Here is a 23,274-nt window from a genome sequence, read left to right as displayed (position 1 = left end):
TGGATATGTCCATGCCTCTTAATCTGACATGGTTCAAATGTGGCACAAAGACCTAAAGGAGGGATACAAGAACAGTATTGGAGAAAGTATAATTATTAGATTTTTTTTCACTATCTTAATTTCTATCAATAACTAGTGAAAACACCAGACTGATGTGGGATGGATGTATATTTGAGTCTCCGAGGAGGTGTTCTATTTAATAAAGCACAGCTGAAATAGGGTAGAATCATTTAGTTTTAATAGATGTTTCTGCTGGAGTGTTGCTTTGCATCAAAACATAACCGTATGATCCCTTAATATACAGTTTGCATGATCTACAGCTACCAAAACATAATGGACGTTTTGGAGAGGTAACTGCAAATTTCAAGGCAATGGCTTCTAGATGTTTAAGGGCTCACTAATATCTGAATTCTATTGTTGTGCTTTCCAGACTGCAACTTCACTTTGAAGTTGCAATCACATAATGGGGTAGGTCTAATAAGTATCTTCTATGTGAATGAACCTAGAATAACTAAGTAAATAGTATTAATGTAATGCTACATGTGGAAAACTAGAAGGTGACTATTCTAGTTGTCAGAATTGGCAGTACCTCTAGCTTTTAAAACCTCACACCTTATTTTTCCTCTTTCAGGAAAGAAATGCTGAAAATGCTATTGAAGCTCTTAAAGAATATGAACCTGAAATGGGCAAAGTATATCGACAAGACAGAAAAAGTGTACAAAGGATTAAAGCAAGAGACATTGTCCCTGGTGATATTGTGGAAGTAGCTGGTGAGATACCTTTTATTAATAATACAGGTTTACATATGTCTAAAGGGCCTTGGTTAATTTTAAGAGTTTGAGGCCCTGGGTGGGATTTTTTTAAAAAGCACGCATAATGCAAGTTAGGCACCTCATTTATGCATTATTGAAAATTCGACCTCCTCCATTCATCTGTAATTACCTTACATTAAATGAATACTTCTGTCTTTAAATTGTCTTAGGTTACTACTACCTTTTAATTGGTAGACATAGTAGCAAGGACATCTTTTGCTTTTAACTGGATTACAGGTTTTTAATACCTTTGGTTGGTTGGCTTTTTTTCCCCCTCTCCCGATTGCTGTGTGGAAAACATACAAACTTTTCTCTAATCTTCCCAATGTCACCATTTTAAATGTTATTTGTAATAGCTGGTAATTTTCAATTTTTTTAATCATCCTTTTTAATGATTAAAAAATACCTGTAATAAAGCAGGGTGGCTTCTATTGAAACACTGGTATTCAACTTCTAATCTTGCATCACTTCCTAAAAAATACAAGTAACATTCTCTTCTAGTTTGGAGAGACTGCTGTCTTGTAAGTGAAAATACATTGTGTTTTCTACTCCTAACTGGACTATCAATGGTTTCTTTTTTCTTTTCTCTTTTTTTTTTTTCCTTTGTTTTAAGGATTTTGCTACTTAGTTTCTGTGCAAAGTCTATAGGTGGATCTTGTTGAAAATACGTCACAAATAGGTGTATTCACATTTTTGTAGGCCTTACTGGCAGTCAGATGGTTATCCTTTTAAGATAATAAATTGATATACAGCTTAAATTTGTTCTGATCTTTCTTCCCACTTTGAATTTAGTTATTAGAGTAGCCATCCAGAGGGGAGATAACTATGTAGCCTTAAAGTTAACTATCCTGCTATTTTTAATATGCAGGGAAAGTGTGCTCTCAAAGTGAAGTTAGCATTGGCTCTTGGCCCAGCTTTTTCTCATTCAGAATCTTTAAAATTCCCCAACCCTGTCCTGAGCTTGTCTTGTATATGGTAGCATGCAGTTATAGTGATCATAGTTAACAATAATTGATGTTTCTGTGGTATGCCGGAATGCCCAGTCTTGAAGTGTTGTCTTTCTTTCTGGGACCCTATCCCGGTCGATGATTGACATTCTCAGTGCCTCTATTTTGGAGACATCCATATATCAGCCAAGTGTAAGATCATCTTCTTCAAGAGCAGATCTCATAAAAACAGTACCCCATCTACCTCCATGTCTTGGTCACCGAAATCTTGAGGGATACAGACATTTCTTACATTTTGCGGTAGGCAGAGACCATTACCAGTATTGTGTCCTACCCTCAGCCTCTCCACCATGCCAAGGGTCTTATCAAAATCCTCTCAGCTGTCACAACCCATTTTTGCCAGTTGAGAGTACAGTTTTTCCCTACCTGGACAATTGGGTCCTGAAAGGTTAGATTTTATAGGCATCACTGAGGACTGCACCACCACCAGAGCATACTTGTCCCAGGACAGATTTGCCACTATGTCCAACCTCAGCTCAACAATACAACAGAGCCCACAAACCAGAACAAGGGCATGCCTGCAACTTCTGGGCCATATGATAGCCTTTGTGTTTGTGACAGCCTTAGCAACACTACACTCTGGGTGTCCTCAGGCCTGGCTGAGAACTTTCTACCCCTCCAACAGGCAAGGCCTGTCCAAGGAGTATTTGTACTTCTGAGGATCATTGGTTCTCTAAACTGGGAGAAGGATCCACAAAAGGTGTGCGTGGAAGTTCTGTTCTTGGAGTCTCCTCCCACAAGGGTACTTGCATGTCTCTGTGACCCCACTCTCCATCTTCTCCTGACAGCAAATCTCCTCAGGAGTCAGGATCCATCACCATCCAAACTTCAGTGCTTCACCTCAAGCCGTGGCTGCGATATGGCTCCCTGGTGTAGAGCAAGACTGCTCCCCAGAGGTACAGACTGTATTGCTTCATAGCAGAGAACCCTTGACAAGGAAAACTTATCTGCATAAATGGAGACGCTTCCAGACTTGGTACAGTCCCCGATCTGTGCCTCCTCTGGTCTAATGTACATTCTCAATTACCTGTTCAATTTAAAAACCATGGGATTATTGAGTTTCACCTAGCTGCCATCACAGCTTTTCACTCCCCCATGAGAGGTTTTCAGACTTCATCACTACCCCCCAACCACTATGCAGGTTATCAAAGGCTTGTTCGACCTCTTCCCACATGTTAAGGAACCAGTTCTGCCATGGGACCTAAACTTATTCCTCAATGTGCTGAGGAAATCCCCCATTTGAACCAATGAGGAACTGTTCCCTCCTTCATATGTCCCTTAAGACTTCATTCCTCATAACCATCAACTCTGCCAGGAGGGTTGGGGAGCTTGGAGTCTTTAGGGCTTCACCCAGGCTTTTCATCTCATTTGCAGAATGTATGAAAGGACAGACTGTCTCAACCAAAAGACTGCACCTTGTACAGTAACTGGAGTCCTTTGAGATGTGTGTCCCTATGGGTGCCCCACTTCCTTCCTTTCTGCCTTGGAGTCTTACACTGAACTTTTGTGGTTGAGAAAGAATTGGACTGGTGGCAGGTCTGCCCATTCTCTATATACCCTCATATCCCAGACATTGTTGTGCTCAGATGCAGGGACGGATCCCCAGACACTACTGAGAATATCTCCAATCTGGAATGCACAGGCATGCAAACTCCGTGATGTGGAGTACCTATAGGGACACTTGGCCAAAGCAGATACAAACATCAAGTGCTGATTATATTAACTGCTTTAATAGACCATGAAGCGGCATACTGTCTCTGGATTTCAGTTAGTGTCACACTTTTCTCTTATTTCACTTTCTGTACTTCTGGTGTCATTCAGACTTAAACAGAGGCTTTTTTGCTGTTAACCTCTCTTTTACAAACTAATTGGAAATGAAAAGTTCATGAAATTGAACATCTCAAAATTAATGAGTATGGTGCACAAGTGGCAACCTGGTGCGATGCAAACTGATTTCCATTTCATTGATGACATCAGAACATGAAGGGATGTCCATTTGTTCTTTGACACTGCTTTCCTGGTATTTATTTATTTTTTTTAAACTTTCTTTGGGAAAAGTGGTTCATATAACTGATTGTTCGTAAGATGGGTATTTGTAAAATCAAGGTTCTGTATTAACTTGTTTCAACAGCAAAAAGTCACTGATTTTAATTCTTTTTTCTCAGGGGGGCCACACAAAAGTGATATAGACTTTGGGGCTAGAAGCTTACTGCAGCAATTTTGGACCTGACTTGAAGTGCCAGAAATAGAATAGTAATCTCTGAAAGCAATTTGCTTTGTCAGGGGACACATTACTTTGGTATTATACTGTAAAGAATTATTAATAGAATTGCAAGTGGATAATCAGCCTGAGGGTATGTATTGTAGTTTGTAGCATAAGGAAATACTGACTGATTTTACTGTATTGCCAATTCACTGGAGTGCAGGTGAAACTGAATTGCTTGTTTTCAACTGAGCAACTTTTGTAAAGTGGAAAAGCCAGAGGGATCATGTTACTTGACTCTTTTTGTCCCTGTGAGGGGAGGGACTCTCAAACTACACATGGAACACCTGCGGAGCCAGCAGGCTTTCCACAGCACTACAAGATCTCCTTTCTGTGCCTTATTGACTCTAGTGGGGGATTTCTCTTAATAGAAGGCAGTAGTTGCTAGATTTTTGCAGTTGGAACAAAATTAACTTTTCTGAATATGCCAACTGCTTGAGGATTCTTAAGGCAATACTGCTCAAGGCCATAAACATGTTCTAGTATGAAAGTATATATTGGTGGTTAAAATGACACACTGAAGTGCAACTTGAATTAAAAACAAAATATCTTCCTGGCTCCTTAAATGTTAAATTGTGCAATAATTAGTTTTATTGTAAATCTGGTCTAACTGATTCATCTGACATTTGCAGGAAGGTTCACATCAATTTCAGGAAACCGAAACAGACATCATTACAGGACATCAGTGTTATGGGAATGTTTTGAATCATTAGACAAAAAAAGCAAAAGTTTTGTACTTGTCCACTTCGCTCATGACATGTTGAGGTTTGTTGAAGATATATTTAAGCAAAGGCATGCATCATCCAACTCTGTCTTCCCTGAGCACTTCGAACTTGAAGTGAAAGTAGTCTTGCTAAACTTGATGTTGCTTGTTTCCTTGGCAATGATTGATGCACTCATACTCTGTTACAAAATCTGTCTGGAGATCTGAGACTGGGCTGTAAGTGACGCATTCATTCAAGCCAAAATATCAGAAATAATGGGAGTAATGACTTTCTTGAATCTTTTCTTTAGCGGAGGACAGACTAGAGATTTAAAGACCTTGCTTTCAAAAGGCATGATTTGCAAACACATGTATTTGCAAGCCTAATTCACGTACACAGTTGCCACAAATGTGCAAACTGGGTATTGTGGGCACAACCAGCTATGCATTTAGGGTCCGCTTTTCTAAAAGCATGCCTACTCAGTGACTCTGATTGCTCTCGATAGGAGTTGCTGAGTGCTGGGCTCCCTTGAAAATCCAACTCCAATTATGGAGGCTGAGCCCTTCTGAAAATCTGGCCCTAATTGGCTAAATTTGTAATTGCAGGTGCAAACTAAGTGCTCAAGTACGTACTCTTGCAATTGCAGTTATGTACCTGAACTGTTATACTTCTAGAGACCTATTTTTGCAGCAAACGTTAATCAGAAAATATGGTCACTAAATTATTTGAAGCTTTTGCATGTGTTCATGATACAAGATTACTGTGGTGAATGTTTGGGTAGGTGGTTGTCTTTTATATGGAGGGTTTAATGGTGTGGTCCGGGTTTTGGTTTTGTTTCATTTCCTTTGTTTTTGTGTATGCCGTCCCCTACAGTAAAATTTAATCACTCTACCCAATCAAGAATAGCAGATTGGATACTGAGTAACTTTTTAAAGCACTGATTTAAAGTGCTAGCTAACTTAAGTCCTTTTTTGTTCCTTATAATAGCTTTATTCCAACCTTTGATACCTAAATAAACATAATTTCACTCCAGAAGCATGTTTTTTTTTCTTTTTTCTCTCCTAACAATAAAAGCAAAGGGCATGATATAATTTGGAGTTTAGGAGTAGGATCATCTTTTTAAGAATTATAGTAGATAATCTATTCAATTCAATTAGTCTGTGTCACTTATGAACATAATTGCACTAAATAGGCATAATTTGACAGTTATTTTGCATTTGTAGTTGGACATAAAATTGATATTTGGCTTTTATACATTGAAGATTATTAAAAAGGAACTTAAAGAAGTGATCTGGGAGAGCCAAGTAGCTGCAAATGTCAACAAATGTGATGCCTTACTGCAACTACTGACTAGCATGCATGTACAGGTACCAACTGGAATACTGTTTTGTGCCCCCTTACTGTAGGAAACTCATGTTAAGCTTCTTGGTAGTTGTTTACAGAACAGTATATTCAAACATTAGCAAATGTTTTAAAATTTAGTCACTTGTCGCATGATCATATTGTTTAAGTCTGTTTTGCAGAACAATCCTCTTATAAATTGTGACTTAAGTACTCTGAACTCTCAATGTGTCATATTTTAAACTACATGAACATTAGGCGTTAGTCTGTTGGTAGAATCTTTCTTGACTAATACTGTTTTCAGCTGCTTTTCCTGGATATTAGCAAAAATTATTTAATACATTTTGAATTCAGGTGACTACAGTAGTTATGAACATCCAAGATCTCTCCCCTTAGGGCAAAGGCTTAATACAAAAAGCTGTAAGAATATTATAAATGCTTCAGCATAATACGAGTTCAGATATGGGAGCTATATAGTCTGTACTTTTAAATAGAAGAAAACAATGCATTAAATTGTTTCAAACAAGGGAAAGCTCTTGGGCGGGTAGACAAGAGCAATACTATGTTCCATAGTTAGTGTCAAGACTTGGAGGTGAGAGAAACTGTCTGCATGCCTCTGTCTCAAGTGTAAGAGTATTTGGATGGCCTTTGACATGGTGTTTGCAAAAAGATGACCATGTAGGGAAGTGACAGAGCACTTCATACTGGGATACATATCTGGGCATGGAATTCTAGGCAGAGTGCCAATGACATTTGTATGTCCAGGCAAGCGTGTCTCACCATTGAGTGGCGTAAATAACCAGGTGGTAGGTTTCTCCGATATGTCAGTGGCATCTAAATTAGAGATACTTTCTACAGGTCTTTCAGTGTAGAATAATAATATAGTTGGCACTGCATGGTAGTGACTAGCTCTACAATATCCTTTTGTCAAGACGAGTTCTGACTCTAAATAGTCAGTTTATATTTGGGCCTGACTTGGACAGAAATCTTGTCAGGAAGGTGTAGATTAAAAATAACATTTTTTTAAAAAGAGCTAAATACTTGCTTAATTTACTTTATAAGAATGATTTGAAAATTTTGTAGTACTGAGGTGTTTAAATGAATAGTTCTCTAGTGAAGTTTGTTGTGGGCTAGAAGGTTACCCTAAAGCCAATGAATGATAGATTACATTACCACTCTTGAATAAGACACACCTAGAAATAAATGGTTGAGGAGCCAACTTTTTTACAATCACTGGGAAGGATGGAGAAGTCACTTGCCTATTCTTGTAATTTTTTTTTCTGTATTGATGGATTTCTGGAGTCACCCGGGTGTCAGTTTACAGTAGCTGAAATACGTTTGGTTTCTGATGAGAGGGAGGGACTAGTTTAATATCCTTTCAGAATGAAATAAAGTGAGTTGAAGAAAAGGAAGGCAGCTGATTAAGTAAACTTAGAGGCCAAGTGAAGATGCTCTTGGCAGGTGAAACAGTGGAGACCATGACCCACATGTTTATATGCTTGAAGCCTCTACAAACATTAAATTTTTTAAAGCAGTATCTGTTTCATGAAAACTACATCTTTCAGAAAGGGTTCAGCAGAATTAGTGGAAAATAGGCGTAATTTTGTGAGACATGGACACATTTATGTGGGAGCCTTTTAAAAGCTCATTAAAAATAATAAAACTTTATCTTGCTCTATTATCACAGTAACTGAATATCAGATATCCGTAGGACTGAGTTAATGGGTTTGGGACATATGCCTTAAGGTTTATTCACTGACTTCTGGTGGGCACAGTTCTCAGTACTCAAGTGTTGAAAACAAACTTGGTGTAGCTTAGTAACCTAGAGTTGACGAATAGAACAAATATCCAGATGTTATCCTCAAATGGCTTTTCAACTTTACTGCTCTGCTATAGAACTTGTCAGTTTTAAGACAGTCAGGCTTCCTGGAAATTGCATCCTTCTTGCTGGGTAATTGCCGTCCATTTTAATAGACTAAAGGTTTTTTTTGTTTTGTTTTTTATTTTATTCAAAATGTTAAACTTAATTTGGTTTCACTATGCCAAGTGATAATTCTGATGTTTAACAGGTGCATTTTGATACAACTACTTCAGTTGTTAAAGTTTGGGGTCCATCTGAGCAGAATCCTCCCACAGGTTGCTCCATGGTTGCAAGAGCCCAGTAGTCCATCCACCTCTTTTCAGTATGACCAGTGGACATTCCACCATGTTGCAAATCCACTCCCCCCTGCCCCCCATACTCCTGCATTCTCCCATGCATGGAGTCCCTGTGTGGGCTCCTGGGATTTCCTCTTCTTCCCTCACTTCTTACTTAACAGATCCCCCTGTGTTTGCTGTTGGGGATGAGCAGGTTTTAGTCCTTAAAACTTATAGCAGAATCAGTGAAATGGTTGATGTTCTTATTCAGCTCTTTTAATCCTTTATCAAAATAAAATGGACTATACAGAGAATACTACTGTGATGAGTTGGATTTCTGTGCAGCAAACATACCTTATCTATCCATTCCAGCATATTAAACCAATCTTAATATTTAAATGAATAAAATTAATTAAGAGATGCCTGTAAACTTGAATTGTATAAAAGTCCAATATTTTAAAAAGCTATTTCTAAGAATATTCATTCTGGAACAAATCCGATTATATCCTGCTAACTCAAATAACTCAATTAGTGTTTTAACTCTTGAAAACCGATTACTGATTGTAGTGTATGTTGTAAAAATGCCTGCTGTAATGAGTTCTCCTAAAAGCAGTCTCTAAACAGCTTTCCAGGTGCATTCAACTGTAGTAATATGAAATGAATCCATCAATCTTTGTACAGTTGAGGGCATTTGGGAAAAGATTTGCAGTTCACCTTTTAACATTAGGAGTGCAAATCATCTAGGCTTTAGTGGCAGAGCAGTTTGTTACAGCATTGTTATGGCTTTTTTTTTTTGTTGTTTTTTTGTTTTTTACCATTTATCTTATTTCTGTAGAGCACTTATCTTAAGTCCAAATATTTATTCTCGGAAGCTAAATATCTGTAAAATTGACAGATGTTCAGTGGATAATACCTAGAGTTGTCTGCACACCCTTCTAACAGAGCATTTGTGTCAAAGCCAAAATGTTCTATTATTTATGGGGCTGTTTTGATGCATGGGGTTTGAACCTAACCTCATTGTCCACTCCCACTGAAATCAGTTGAATTGTATGAGATTGAACCCATGCAGAAAGATTAGTGTCACTTCCAACACACATTATTTAAGAATTTATAAAGGGAATATTGAATTTAAATGCTTTTTCTAGGTCTTGCTGCATTTCCCTTGTGAGTTACTGAACTATTAAGCAGAGCTAGAGAGAATGAGGCTGACTGGTGAGATTCAGAACTTATCGGCACTCATATACCCTGAATAGAATTGATGCTTCAACAGGGCACAAACAATACTAAACAAAATTCTTGAAAAATCAAGGTAACTGTTAATACCATAATACCCTGGCACGTTTTATTAGGGTAAAGAAAACTTGCTGTTCAAAACTTGAGTACGCTGATAAAATATCAGTTTACCTTTCATTGTCTGAACACATACAGTACTTTGCTAATAGATGTGACTACTGTTTGATGCTGCTTCAGTGCTGAGTTGTGCCAGTGTCATCCATTTATCTGGTCTGGCATAAGGTGAATCTGAATTGTTCTCCCCTTCCTTATTCTGTACTTCCGAGAAAGTTAAGCGGTGACTTGATTAGCCTATAACTACCCACATGGGTAACAGAAATTTGATAATAGAAGGCTCTTCAGTTTAGCAGCAAAGGTATAACAAGATCCAGTAGCTGGAAATTGAATCTAGATAATTTGGACTGGAAATAAGAAGCAAATTTTTCACTGAAATAGTAAATAACTATTGGAACAATTTACCAGTGGTGAAGAAAGAGGATTCTCCTTCACTGGAAAATTGAACTAGAGTATATCTTTTAGAAAAACATCCAGTCTCGATTTACAAACGGGAATTAATTCCGAGAAGCCCTCTGGGCGGTATACAGGAGGTCAGACTAGATGATCGCAGTGGTCCCTTCTGGCCTGATGCTCCTGAACAAACGAGCTGCTCTTCTGTCACTAGATTATATTGGCGATTGTTTTAGGGTTCCAGGTAATATTATATGTGGGTTCTACCTTCTCCCTTCACCAAAATCCCATCCCTTTTATATTAAAACACATACAGTACTCAAATAGGATAATCAAACTTCTGTATGCATTGTATAAGTTTAATTGTAGTATAATTTATAAATAACACAGGTAGAAAGCCAGTACAGATGTTAAATGAGAAATTTTTTTTGGATATTATCCTGCCTGTATTATTCAACCTAAATGTAATCAGCACCTACTGCTATATCTCTGAAACATATGATGTTTTATTTGTCTGCATGGGTAGTAATTGCAAGCAATATTCGCATATTTAGAACTGAAGGGACTGTGATTGTTCATTATTGTACTATCCCTCCTTCCCCAAAAGACCACATTTTTGGTGGCCTTATTACTTGATCATAAATAGTCCAGGTTCAGTCTTGATATTCCCTCTGCTCAGACCTTCCATATTCATACATGACTTTTCTTTTTAGGAATGAGGGGAATAATTAAGGTCACTCTCTTGTGAAAGGTTATTGTACAATAGTGGGCAAACTTAAGTTTTCTGGTTTTGACAGTTTCTGCAGTTTAACAGCATTCACTATTCTGTGTATAGGAAATATTTTGCAAACAGCTAGAATATGCAAACATGAGAGACTAAAGCTGTTCCCTGTAGCGTGTAGGCATAGAATTGCTTTTTTTACAGTAAAGACCACAAAGATTTTTTTTTACTTCTAAAAGCTTGAAGATCCCCACACATATTCTGTGATTGTTAGTTTTAGATGAAAACCCTTAAGAGGGAACTATATATATATAATTTTTTTTTTTTTTTTTTAATTGATACCATGGACGCTTAAACAGTCAGAATTAATATGGGCCTAGAATTGTTAACACTGAGTATAAATAAAAAAAGAAATATTTATGATGGTACTTGGCATTTTGAGCTTCTCTGCCGAGACTGAAATGACTGAACTATTTACACTTAGCATTGTAAATAAGAGGTATTCTTTTCAAAAGGCTTCTTTTATTCCATAATGAAATCAGTGTTGCTGCAACTTCAGGGATTCAGTATGCTGTTTTGTCATTAGTGCACTCAGACTAACTGGCCATTCAACTTTGAGGATTTGTGAGATTTTTTTTTAATATTGTATGAAGTACCTAGGCATGCAATCCTTGATTCTTCTTGGCAAGCTTTCAATTCCGGGATAAGAGACATCTGGTTAATTGAACACATTAACAGCTCTGACTATGTATCTTAAAATTCCCTAATGTGTTTGAAGATTGTCTAAATACATAAAACAAAACCGCTTTCTTGGGGGCCATTATGTTTTGTAATGGTGAAATGGCTGTTCCTAAGGTGTTTTGAACGTCCAATCCCTTTTCACTGTAAACCAATGCTAAAAATAGAATGTCTGTCTGTTTAAAATATGCAAAAATTGGGAGATAATCATGGCTCCCCCGCAGTCTAGTGGAAGTTTATTAGCTTGACTCCAACTCAGTATGTACCCCAAAAGTGTAATGTGGGTCTGGAATTCAAACTACAGTTCAAATAGTGTTAATATTCCCTTTTAGGCACCATCTATATTGAACTTTAAACCTGTTCAGACTAACTGTTAAATACATGGTTTGCTAGGTGATATTCTAGCCTAGAATACTATTAATCTCCGGTTTGAATAGACTGGAATTGGGAATTTTTTTATCCAAAGCATTGCATTAACGAAAATAATTTTTTCTGGGTAGAACATGAGTGTGGTGGTAGTGGGAACCCTCAACTGATGATGGGATACTTCAGTGCTGGTTTTACTGTAATCCAAATTCATAATGACCTACAGATGTTAGTTGGTGATCTGGATTATGTCTGATTGGTGGTTTTAGTCCAGTTCTCAGAGGAGCCTTCGCATTGACTGTGAACAAATGCCAATTCTGAATGTTTGTGGAAACTGGAAAAACCCTCTCTTCCCGCAGGGTGGCTCTTCAGGTTGAGGTACGTTGGCGGGGAAGTCCGTACACTCAATTGTGTTCTGCGTAGAGACATTCGCTCTCTACGTTGGCCAACCTGGCATCTTTAAATTGTGTTAGTTCCGTACATCTTTTAATTTGTCTTTAAACAACACCCAAGACCTTTGGGGTTAAGGCTGAAAAACTTTGTCTGGGGGTGTATCACAGTAAAATTCTACGTCCTGATTTGAAAATCTCTCAACGTAATAATGCTGCAGTCTTCAACCAATATGGGCCTGATTGAAATTAATGGAATGTCTCCCATTGACTTAAATGATATGGGATTGCAGCTTGTATCCTTGATCATCCCCAACGTACCTAGATATTGCAATTGATTATAGTTGTTACTGTTTATAGAGTCAACATTTTTACTTCTGTCTCATAGAAAGTCCCTTCTCTATGATCTCAAAATCAGAGATCCCAAGCCTGCAAACATTTGTTTAATTTGAAACATGGGAGTAGTCCCATTGACTATAATGCTTAAAGTTGCATTTGTTTGTAAATCTTTGCAGTACTAGGCCCAAAGTTAATCTGACTATATACAGACAAAGCAAAGGGAGGGATGAGGATGAGATGCAAAATAAACTAGGTAACCTGAAAACCAATTTTAAACTTGGGAATAAAATACAGTAAAAGCAAAATAGATGGCACTAGAAATAAGTCAACTGTTACCAATAATTTTCTCACAATCTTACATTAATGAGCTGAAATACTCAGTAATTTCAGGTACTTAAAAGTTAGAACCAGATTCTGATTAAAGCTCCAGGATCTGCATATCTGATGAATCAATATTTTTAGTTGCAATATGAATTTGAAATTAAAGCTGGCACAAAAGTTTTGTATTTAAATCTGAATGTCCTAAATTGTCCACCTCCGTTCAAAATACACACACACACTCACTCACTCACACTGAGTTTAGAGCAGTACTTAAACCTCTTATTATTTTGGCTAATGATATGTTTTTTTAAAAAACAAGTTTATTTATTGCACATCAGAATTTGTATTAAAACTTTGCTGGAAAATATTCCATTTTTTTGGTGGCACAAAGAGTAATACACTTCTGAGCAAAATCCTGCTTTCTTTACTTATAGAACCCATTTTGAAGTCAATGGGACTGCTTGTATGAAGCAGGATTTGGGCCAATATCTATAAAGAAATGATGCATAAATCAGGGCACTGTCTAAAACCACTATCTCTAGGTCTAGGTAATCTTTGTCCTCTGGAGTGAGGCATTGTAATCCTACAATCTACTTTTGGAACTAAAAACCACACACAACTGTAATTCTGATTTTCTTTCTGGGGAAAATAATCCAGTTAAATATAATAGTAGCTTTAGATGTTTGGAGGAAATTTAGTGGAATTCCTCTCTCTAACACATAGCCTAGTCATTTCTATGTCATCTCACTTTGTGGCAGTTCTGTAGCAGCCAAAAACTGTTCCAAATACTTTGTGTTCAGGTTTTTGTTGGCTTGCTTCAACCCTAGTTTGTGGCCTAGGGATATATCTTGGTCCTTCTGAAATACTTGTATTGTTTCTATGGATGATTTGAAACCAGCTGAAATATTAAACTTGGTTTCTTTCCAGTGTTGAATGATATAGAGGAAGGAAGCTACCAGTGACTTTGAGACATTGTGTATACTAGACCTTTTTTGCCAAAAAAAAATTCTTGTGATTACTACCAGAGTTTCAGTTGCACTGATGGTAGTGTAGTCAGTGCTCCAGATGGCTACCAATGTCTTAACTATCATGTTGACTAGAACAGCTCAGAGGAAATGCCTAAAAAGGTTAATTTTATCATAAAAAGGTTTTGCATTAGTGTCCTTATGTAAACTGGTTTGAACCTTGATTGTGGTCTTCACTGAAAGAGAGTAAGAATGGGTGAGTGAGAAATGCAGTCTTGTAACTTGTTTGGGGCTGTCTATCGACTAATTTTGTGTAAACTGCATTACATATTCAGAGATGTGACTGTGGTCTTAAAATGCAACAAGCTTTGAATCACTTCTGCTTGTAATCTAAACTTCCTATGTTACTGGCCATACATGTGGATTTGAATAGATGGAGATATGGACACTGGATTAGGAATTGAAGTCCTGAGTTTTAATGTTGGCTCTGCCACTACTGGGCTATGGCGTAGAGCAAGTCACTTAGTCTTTCTGCATCAGTTTTCCTGTCTGTAAAATGGCAATAATACTTGCCTATCCCATGTGGATATGTGCAGATTCCAAGTTCTGCACCATCAATCATCAAAGAGCTATGTCAATTCTATGTAATTTTTAAAATAAATCTTTTAGCTTACTTGCAGGATAAAAAAGTTTGTGCTCTAAAGGAAGAGGAAGAATTGGAGGGATGGGTTGTGATTATAGAGGAGGAAACAGAACTCTTCTAAATCTATGTACTGTATTGTGGCACCTAGTACAACTTCAATGTTTTGTGCACATGGTGTCTGTCTTAAATTCATTTGGACAGGCTGGCAAACTATAGAACAATGAAATGTTAACTTGGTCACAATACCTTTTGCCTAAAACAATTGTTAGTGACTAGAAGTAAATATTTATTTCATGGATTAGCAGGTCATTGGATATCATTAATCTAGCAGACCAAAGCTCTATCCTGACCAGTTTGCTGAACAGTTTATAGAATTTCAAAAGCAGTAGATAAAGATACTTCTTTAAGTATATTTTCCTTCATGTTCTTTTCAATTAAAAGAAAATGTGCTGTCTTGTTTTTGTTTTTTTTAAGTGCTGCTTTAGATGGTTACAGTGACTTTCTGTGTACATGTAAAGTTCTGGGTAAAGAGATCCAGTCTTCTAATATAGCCTTGTCAAATGTATTAGTACATTTGAGATACTAGTAGATGCTCAGCTGTTGAAAGTACAGCAACAGTGTACGCATACAGATTGATGAGACCTATACTACTTTGTACTTCTGTTCTTGTGGAATTGTGATAGCTGAAAACCAGCTGCTATCAAATGTCTACATATAAACCTCATCACGACATCCGGGGAGCATATTCAAATAGTTTTCCCATTTTTGGCCTTGGTCATTGTTTGTCTAATGCTATTTTCTCTCACTGCTCAAGGGCACTGTAGCTTAGATTAGTTTTCACATGCAATAATGGTACAAAATGGAAAATGAATTTAGCTATTTATTGGCCTTTTTCATATACACAGATGTGATGGACTTTTTGTAAATTAGTGTAGTTCTTCTAAGTTTGTCACCTGAAGGGAGACTTTTTTCCAATTAGCATTATTTTTATCCTTGTGAGCAATCATGGAGAATAGGGCACAGAATTAAAGTGTTTTTTTTTTTTTTTTTTTTAAATTGGGCTTTTACAGTTAAAAATAGTGTTCATTTAGTCGTCCTTCTCCGATCCTACCTCTCTCACCCATGGCCTTTCTGCTTATTAACTGGTATACACTGAGTAAGGTTGTAACATTCTTGCTGGCTTATTGACACTGTTACTCTCTTTATGTGCACTATTGCTTCTAGTTGCATAAGCAGTTCCTGCAGGAATTGCAGCTTGCTTTTTTACTGCAGGGACATACTAGAAAGGGACTGTTGTAATGATTCCATCCACTGACAAGATCAGTTCTAACTAGCTAGTGATCAAAGCATTCAGATTCTTCGTTTCCTTCAGAACTTGTATGCTTTATTTCACAATAAATGAAATTAGAGACTTTCCACATTAAGAATAGAAATGGACTTGATACAAGGATTATACTAACCAATTAGAAATTGTTAAATGCAGCATATAAAGAGATGTACAGAAATGTGAGTTAAATTAACAAGTTTCAACAGGTTTATTTGCCTCCACAAACCAATTTCTTGGGCCGATTCACAAAATAGTGGTGGTGACCGAGCAGCTGTTCATTTTGCTGTGACTTGAAAACCAGGAATAACAGAATAAGAGGGAGTAGAAGGGGGAATGAATTTGGGATTAAAAAACCCAATGAAGATGCTGGAGAGAATAGCCAGCTACATAGCTCTGGGCTCATGCTTATTCTCTAGCATCTTCAGGAGCATCTTCCCTATTTACTGTCCTATCTTTGGCTACATTTTTGGAAAACTGTTCCTGGCATAGGATGGAAAGGATTTTCTCAAATGTTTGCATTAATATCTAGTAGGTAGAATATATAAAGTCAATCCCAGGACAGAAAATATCTAATGTGAATGTCCTCACAATTCACAAATGGGGATTCAGAACTTGGTATCTTAATGGTTAGCTGATCATATTGTTATGAGGCTATGGAAAAAATAAGCCAATATACTATTCAAATCTAAAATTGACCTCTGCACTGTATGACCATGTTTAGAATATAGCATTAGAACTTTGCAATGACTAGCATATTTCTAGGAGTGCATTACATTCACGATTGGTCCCTAACAAGTGGGTACTGCAGCCTTTGTATTAACTTCAAATATTTTCTTTTAACTTTGAAAATTCTCTATTTTTCCCATCTTTGGATTGCTGAGGACTAACTTTAGCTATTTCTTTTGTGCCAAATATGATACCGTGTAAGCAAAGAATTTCTGGAGGGGAAAGTCAAAGCCAGTAGCCAATATCGGTGCCTGAAAACCACAGTAGTTTGTGGGTTTTTTGATACATGGAAAAGTTTTGAAATGTATATTCTCCAGTTGCTTCTGGAACTCATTCAGCTTCTAGTAGGCCATGTTCTGTCCATACTATCTCAAGGTGTTCTGAGAAGTAACTTCATGGAAACATAAAATGTTTTCATTTCTGTTTTTCAGAGACTTGTAAACTTGTACCAAACAGATTTATTTATTAGTGCTTATACAAGTCTGAATTATTTTAGCAGTTCAAAGTGAATTTTATAACACATTTGTAGAGAATATTGCAACTTACAAAAGCTATAGGAAATGCTGGTAGTATCGTTTAACTGAACACTTACTGAGCAGTTATTCAGCAAACACCTAAAAAACTTGTTGCTATAGAGTGATTGCTTATAAATCATTACTGAATAACTAAATTCTCTAACTTTGTTTTGAATCCATAGTTGGTGACAAGGTTCCTGCTGATATAAGACTTACTTCTATCAAATCTACAACTCTAAGGGTAGACCAATCAATTCTGACAGGTAGGCTGTATCATTTTTGAGTTATGTAAGTATATGTTTAGAATTGGTTTTGATTCACTGTCAGGCCCAAGTTGCTTAAGTAATGTGGTTTGCTTGGTTACTGTATCATAACGGCCAACGGCTGTTGAACAATATGATCTTGCAATCTCATATTGCAATGATGAACCTATACTACTAAATACTTGGCTATATAGACTCAACTTGTGGGAGACTAATGAGTTTTCTTTATGGGGTTTCTGAAGTTTTATTGGGATTGTTGGCAGATACATTTATGTAAAATGAAACTACATCAGAGAGGATACCATAATTGGGGCTATTGATTTGTGGCCAATCATATATAAAAATATGAAGTACTGGATTATACTAGCAATTGCTTTGTGCAGATGCAAAACCTTCGGGTATACCTCCACTGCTACAATGATCAACCCTCCCCCCTCCCCCCCCCCCCCCCCCCCCCCCCAACACATAACACCCCTTTCAAGATCCATGGGTTCTACACATACTTACCACAGCATGTGATGTACTTTATCCAGTGCACTAAATGCCCCAATAGCAGTTACGTGGGTGAAACCAGACAATCATTACACTCTCAAATGAACTCTCACAGGAAAACAATAAAAGACAAAAAACACCCTATCGCTTGTGGGTGAACATTTCTCACAAAACAATCACTGTATCTGACCTATCCTCAAAGGAAACCTGCAAAACACTTTCAAAAGACAAGCCTGGGATCTTAAATTCATAACTTTGCTAGACACTAAAAATCATGGACTGAACAGACACACTGTTGTAGTAAGCCATAAATCCAATCTGTAACCCCCTAACAAACCCCCACCCCCTTCCTTTCCTCTGGAGGAGTGTTAACAGGTCACTTCACCTTGAATGTTTCCTTGAGGTCTGTTAATTACTTATGCTAAACAATCTGTTCAAACCTTCTATTTAGCAGTGATACTTTATGCGAGGGTTTCCCAGACCTGAAGAAGAGCTCTGTGTGTAAGCTTGAAAGCTTTTGTCTCTGTCCAACAGAAGTTGGACCAATAAAAGATATTCCCTCACCCACCTTGTCTCACTAGCAATTGTTTGCTATTTATGGAGTTCACTCGGTTTGAACGATCAAGCATTTTCTGTGTATTACCCAGATATAAGTAACTTTTTTTTTTTTTTAAGTTACGGAAGCTGATATTAAATGAAGTATGTTATGCAACATGTGATACTGTAGTACTCTTAAATACTGAATCTGCCAAACATCAGTTTTCCTCGTTTATAAAAGCAAATCTGAATTTATTTTTTGTTTGACTTCAGGGGCCTGTCTTGTGCATGGTTTAACAAAATTGTCTTATTGACCTTATGATAGCAAACATACAAAAATTCAGAAAAATGTGGTCAAACACCCTGAGTTCTGAAGACCCTATCACTTGTTTACACCTCTCCTTTCATGGCTACACAGTGGTCAAAACCCTTTGTTTGAGGTATGGGGAGTTTTACATAATATATAAACTTTTTAAGACTTTGTTATCCAGATTGACCTAGGATGACGAGAAGCAGAAACTGGGGCTTAGTAGAAACTCTTGCTCAATTTCTCTTCAAGAGACCCTAGGTTTCAATAAAATGAATTTTTCCTGTCTGGGTGAATTTCTAACTACTAAGGTGGTTTTTTCTTTTCTGGGTTTCTAATTTAGCAGAGCAGCCAGACTTAAGAAATTTCACCCTGATCAGGGAGAGATGAAGGGGAGTGTCTTAATTAAATGGTACTGTAGTGTGTTTCTTCAGGATTCACACACAGTGAGAAGCTCCTCTGAGCTACAACTTCTACTTCTCATTGACCTAGCTGTCAGTCTTGTAACTGAAAGAGAAAGTGGTAAGCTTGGAAGTGCTGAAAGCTACATAAACTAACTCTTTCAAAACTTGCTTTGATACTCAGTCCAAACAGTGGCTTGTAAAGATGTTTTCATTTTGAAAATGTTTACTGAACAAACCTTATATAGTATGCTATAATCTGCTATTAGTATGGCCCTGGAATCCAGATATTACACTCTACCACCTGAGGCTTGTGATAAGCCAGATTTAACACCTTAAAATCACAGGTAACTCAATAAATGCAATAGCAACATGTGACTTTTAGGAGAGATTGACCTTGCAAAGAAGTGCATTCAGCCATGTGTAGATTTCAAAAACATACTGTCTAACTAAGGACACTGTTCTCATCCAAACCTTCCCTCCCCCTCCCCCACCCAAGTACTGATTGCGTCCTGTGCTCTTACGCCCCCTTAAAACTGTTTTAAAGTACTTGAAAACATGTACATTCTAATCTATAGCTTTTGTGGATTCATTTAAAATTAATAAGTGGGAATAATAAGTAATAAGAGGAAAAAGGAGGCTAGAGTGTTTCTGGCAGATGCCTAGACATCTGGACATGAGCCCCACTTGTCTATAGTCCATTCAAGGCATGTAAAAATGATTGGGTTGTCTTTTCTCAACAGCAGTGAATGATTAGACAAATGAATTAATAGTTTCTCTTCCTTTTATTTTGGATTTGTTTTACCTAATGTCCCTCTTAATCCTTCCCAACATTCATAGCTTCATTATTTAGGTCTCTGTAGTGACTATCATCCTCTGAGGCTGTAATGCTTTTCTCTAGGCTGTTCCTTTTCCTCCTCACTCCCAACAAAGATGATAGGCTCTTTATGCTCAAGGACAAAGTCCTGGGCTATAATGAATAGCATTGGGCAGTCTGGTAGTTTTGATTTGTAACACCATTAAGGGGGAGAGGGGAAGGGTACATCCTGGAATATAAATGTAACCTATTGACAGTCACCATTTTCTTCTTCATTGGCCCCTTCCACTTATCTCTAACATATTTAATTTGAAGGCAACTAATAAAACTTAATACAGAAATTTGAAAATATTAACATTAGCCAGTCTGAAATATGGCATAACACAAAGTTACTGTAGTGCTAAACTGGCCTCTGAAATTTGGATGACTTTTTTTCAGAAAACTCATTCTCTCGGTTTATCCTATTCCACCCGAGATAAATATAGAAAGAAAACGAAAGCTTTTTTAAAAAACAAAATGTTGCTAGTGTCAGCTACTTAAAATGGGCTGTTTAGCTCCCTGCTTTCTCTTAAAATAAAGAGCCTGGCTTAAACTCTAAATGTTACTTAAACTTTGGAGGTACTTATTCTAAAAATATGAATAGCTTGCTTTATGTATGCTTTTTTTAATGTGAATTCTCATGTCAGTGAAGTATATAGTATTGTATCTGTCTGGCTTTTGATTATATTAATCAGTCCAGTTACTTTCCTGATGCTTTACAGGGATCTATTCTTAATTATTTTGCAGCCTTATAGAATTTTATATCTGAACAGCAAGCAAGAAATTTCAGTTAGATCTTAGTTGAATCACTTTTGCAGTGTCCAAATTCAGTGTGTACTTTTGATTAAGGAAAAAAACAAATGAATTTATTTATAAAGAGACCAACTGTTCCTCTTTTCATAAATAGAGGATTATCTTAAAAATAAGATGCTAAATGTAACTAGAAACCTTTCGTCATGAGGAAACTGTTCAGTACCTAAGTTTCGTTTACCATCTAGAATTTCTGGGCAGGAGATCAAAATGTACCTTTCAAAGGTGGTGGTGAAGAATACAGTAGATTTATATGCCCTTTTCTAGTTAGTGTCTTAGATCTTTTCTTTGACATTTTATGTAGGCAAGAATAAGGTCAGATTAGACTGAACTGCTCTTGTTCAGAGAACCAGCAGAAAAGTGCATTCTTTACTGAAGTTACAGAACCTTTAGGGCTAAGACTAGGAAGAAGAATTGTAGGAAAGAGAATGGACCTTAATCTAACAGGATCCTGTATGGACTCCTACCTTCCATTGGAATTAATTTCTTACCAATATTTTCAGACTCTATCTGAAAAATCTTTTCTGGTAGTATTTGTTGTGTAAACCCACATCAGGCATAGGGTCTGAATGTTTTAAAATCTTAAAAATGGATGCTCCACTGAAGGAAAACCATGAACTCACTTGTGTATAAATTGTAATTCTTCCCTTTGAAATCTAAGGCTTTATTAAAAAGGACTCAATCTACTTTAAAAGAAACCGAAAGTGTGGCTATGGAAACCATTAAAACTTTATTGAAATGCTATAAGAAAAGTATATGCAAGTGCCATGACAAGATAAATACAATTTTAAGGAGTTTAAGCTTATGCCATATTTTCTATTAGATCAGTTTACAAGTAAAGTTAAAATTACACATACGAACTCCCATTAACACTATAACCTTTATTTAGGTGAATCTGTATCTGTCATTAAGCATACTGATCCTGTGCCTGATCCTCGTGCTGTGAACCAAGACAAGAAGAACATGCTTTTTTCTGTAAGTAATTTTTTTTAAGTTATGAGAGTTAGTGACTTACAGCAATATAGAATTTACCAAATGAACGCTTGTGGAGCTTTTTAAGTCTTAGAATTTCAAGAGTTATTCAGGCTAAATAACACTATAAATACATGCTACCTTTGCTGTACTCTACCAAACATAAACTGCTGTCTGCAGCAAGCGCCTCAGATTGATTAGAAACCAAGAGGAAATCCTGTCTGCTTTATTAAAATGAATCCTTAAGGAAAGGATTTCTCAATCCAAATAAACTCAAGAAATATAACGTCTACTTTTGGTGCAGAAATTTGCATACATCCTAGAAAAACATTTTTAAAAAAAGACTTACCAGTGTGTGTGCACTTGGAAACTAATTGTGAAATCCATGTCACTTTACCTCTTAAGAACTAGCAATATTTCATAAAGAGGAATGATTTGAATTGAGCTTCCCTCATTTGTATACTGTCTGAATATTCAGTGAGAATTAGAAGCTTAATTTTAGTCTATGCACCATTTCATTGCTTCATACAGACTGGACAAAAAATTTGAATGCTTTAGGATGCTTAAGTATTAAATAGTAAATGAATGATTATAGGTTATTGGTAAACTTTGCTTTTCAAGGTCTGATTCTGCCATTCTTTCTCTCTCTGAATATATTCATGAAGGCACCCATTTGAGCCCAGGAATATTCGGTGCGTGTGCCAGGTGGCAGAATCGGGCTCGAGTTAGCAAAATATTAAATTCTTTCCTTGCGATTTAAGGGTGACTACTACCATGGCTGTAAGCCCATTGACTTGAGTGGTGGTGTGCTTGCTTACCCAAGGACTGAATTTGGACATAGGTCTTAGAAGAATTTTGTCATGCTGCATATTATGAGTCAATATTAATAGTTCTTCATTGGCCCATCCTTTAAGGAGAGTCTGCATATTTGGATTTCTTGGGGAATATTAAACTTAAAGAGAAATGTAACTGAAACTCCAAGCAGTCTGGACTTATTAAGGTGGTTCTTATGAAATATAGAAAAATAGATACTGTAGGTACAAATGGCTAGACTGGACATAGAAATAGATTGATTCACAAATGTTAACATGGTTAAGGGTGGCAACATTTTTTAGTCTTGCCTACTTAAGGTTTTAGAACTTACTGGTGTTTGATGTAACATTTCAAACTTTCTATGCAAAGAATTTTTTCACTCACTTCCTACCTGCTGTTTTAATCCTCTTTCCTAACTTTCAAAACAGTAAGGAAGCTACTCTGGTGTTAAGAGCACATTTGATTTACTGATGATCTCTTGGTAAACGTGACACTGCTAACATTAACCCTTCATAACACTATCACTCTGTATTTCCAGTACTACACTGCATGAATTAGATCTTACATTTACATGATGGCGATGGCAATCAATGTTTGTAGTAGGCTTTTTGTAGGTGGCTATCTATCTTGTACTCAGAGCAGGTGGCAGTGAAAGCATTGGGGAATCTAGCTTAATCTACTAGCAGCTTCTCTGGAATTGAGTCTTGAACAGTTTAAAAAATTAGAAAAGCAGGTGTATTTCAAACTGATAGCATAATATATACAGGTCT

At 36.8% G+C, this 23,274-nt stretch overlaps 1 protein-coding gene across 3 annotated transcripts in view; it reads left to right on the top strand.

The window, feature by feature from the left end:
- Positions 1 to 23,274, top strand: part of ATP2A2 (ATPase sarcoplasmic/endoplasmic reticulum Ca2+ transporting 2) — a 74,431-nt gene that overhangs the window by 20,194 nt on the left and 30,963 nt on the right. For all 3 annotated transcript variants that reach the window (XR_008442513.1, XM_054006313.1, XM_054006312.1), the window contains exons 5-7: positions 632 to 770; positions 17,236 to 17,316; positions 21,609 to 21,694. Coding sequence is in view for 2 of the 3 variants with exons in the window: in XM_054006313.1 (XP_053862288.1) it covers positions 632 to 770; positions 17,236 to 17,316; positions 21,609 to 21,694 (306 nt within the window). In the remaining variant the exon portion in view is untranslated. The remainder of the gene's footprint in view (positions 1 to 631; positions 771 to 17,235; positions 17,317 to 21,608; positions 21,695 to 23,274) is intronic.

This window comes from Malaclemys terrapin, chromosome 16, assembly GCF_027887155.1.
Source record: "Malaclemys terrapin pileata isolate rMalTer1 chromosome 16, rMalTer1.hap1, whole genome shotgun sequence".
Classification (NCBI taxonomy): Eukaryota; Metazoa; Chordata; order Testudines; family Emydidae; genus Malaclemys; species Malaclemys terrapin.
Note: the sequence above shows the minus strand (reverse complement) of the source record. Positions and strands in the feature narration are given on the sequence as shown.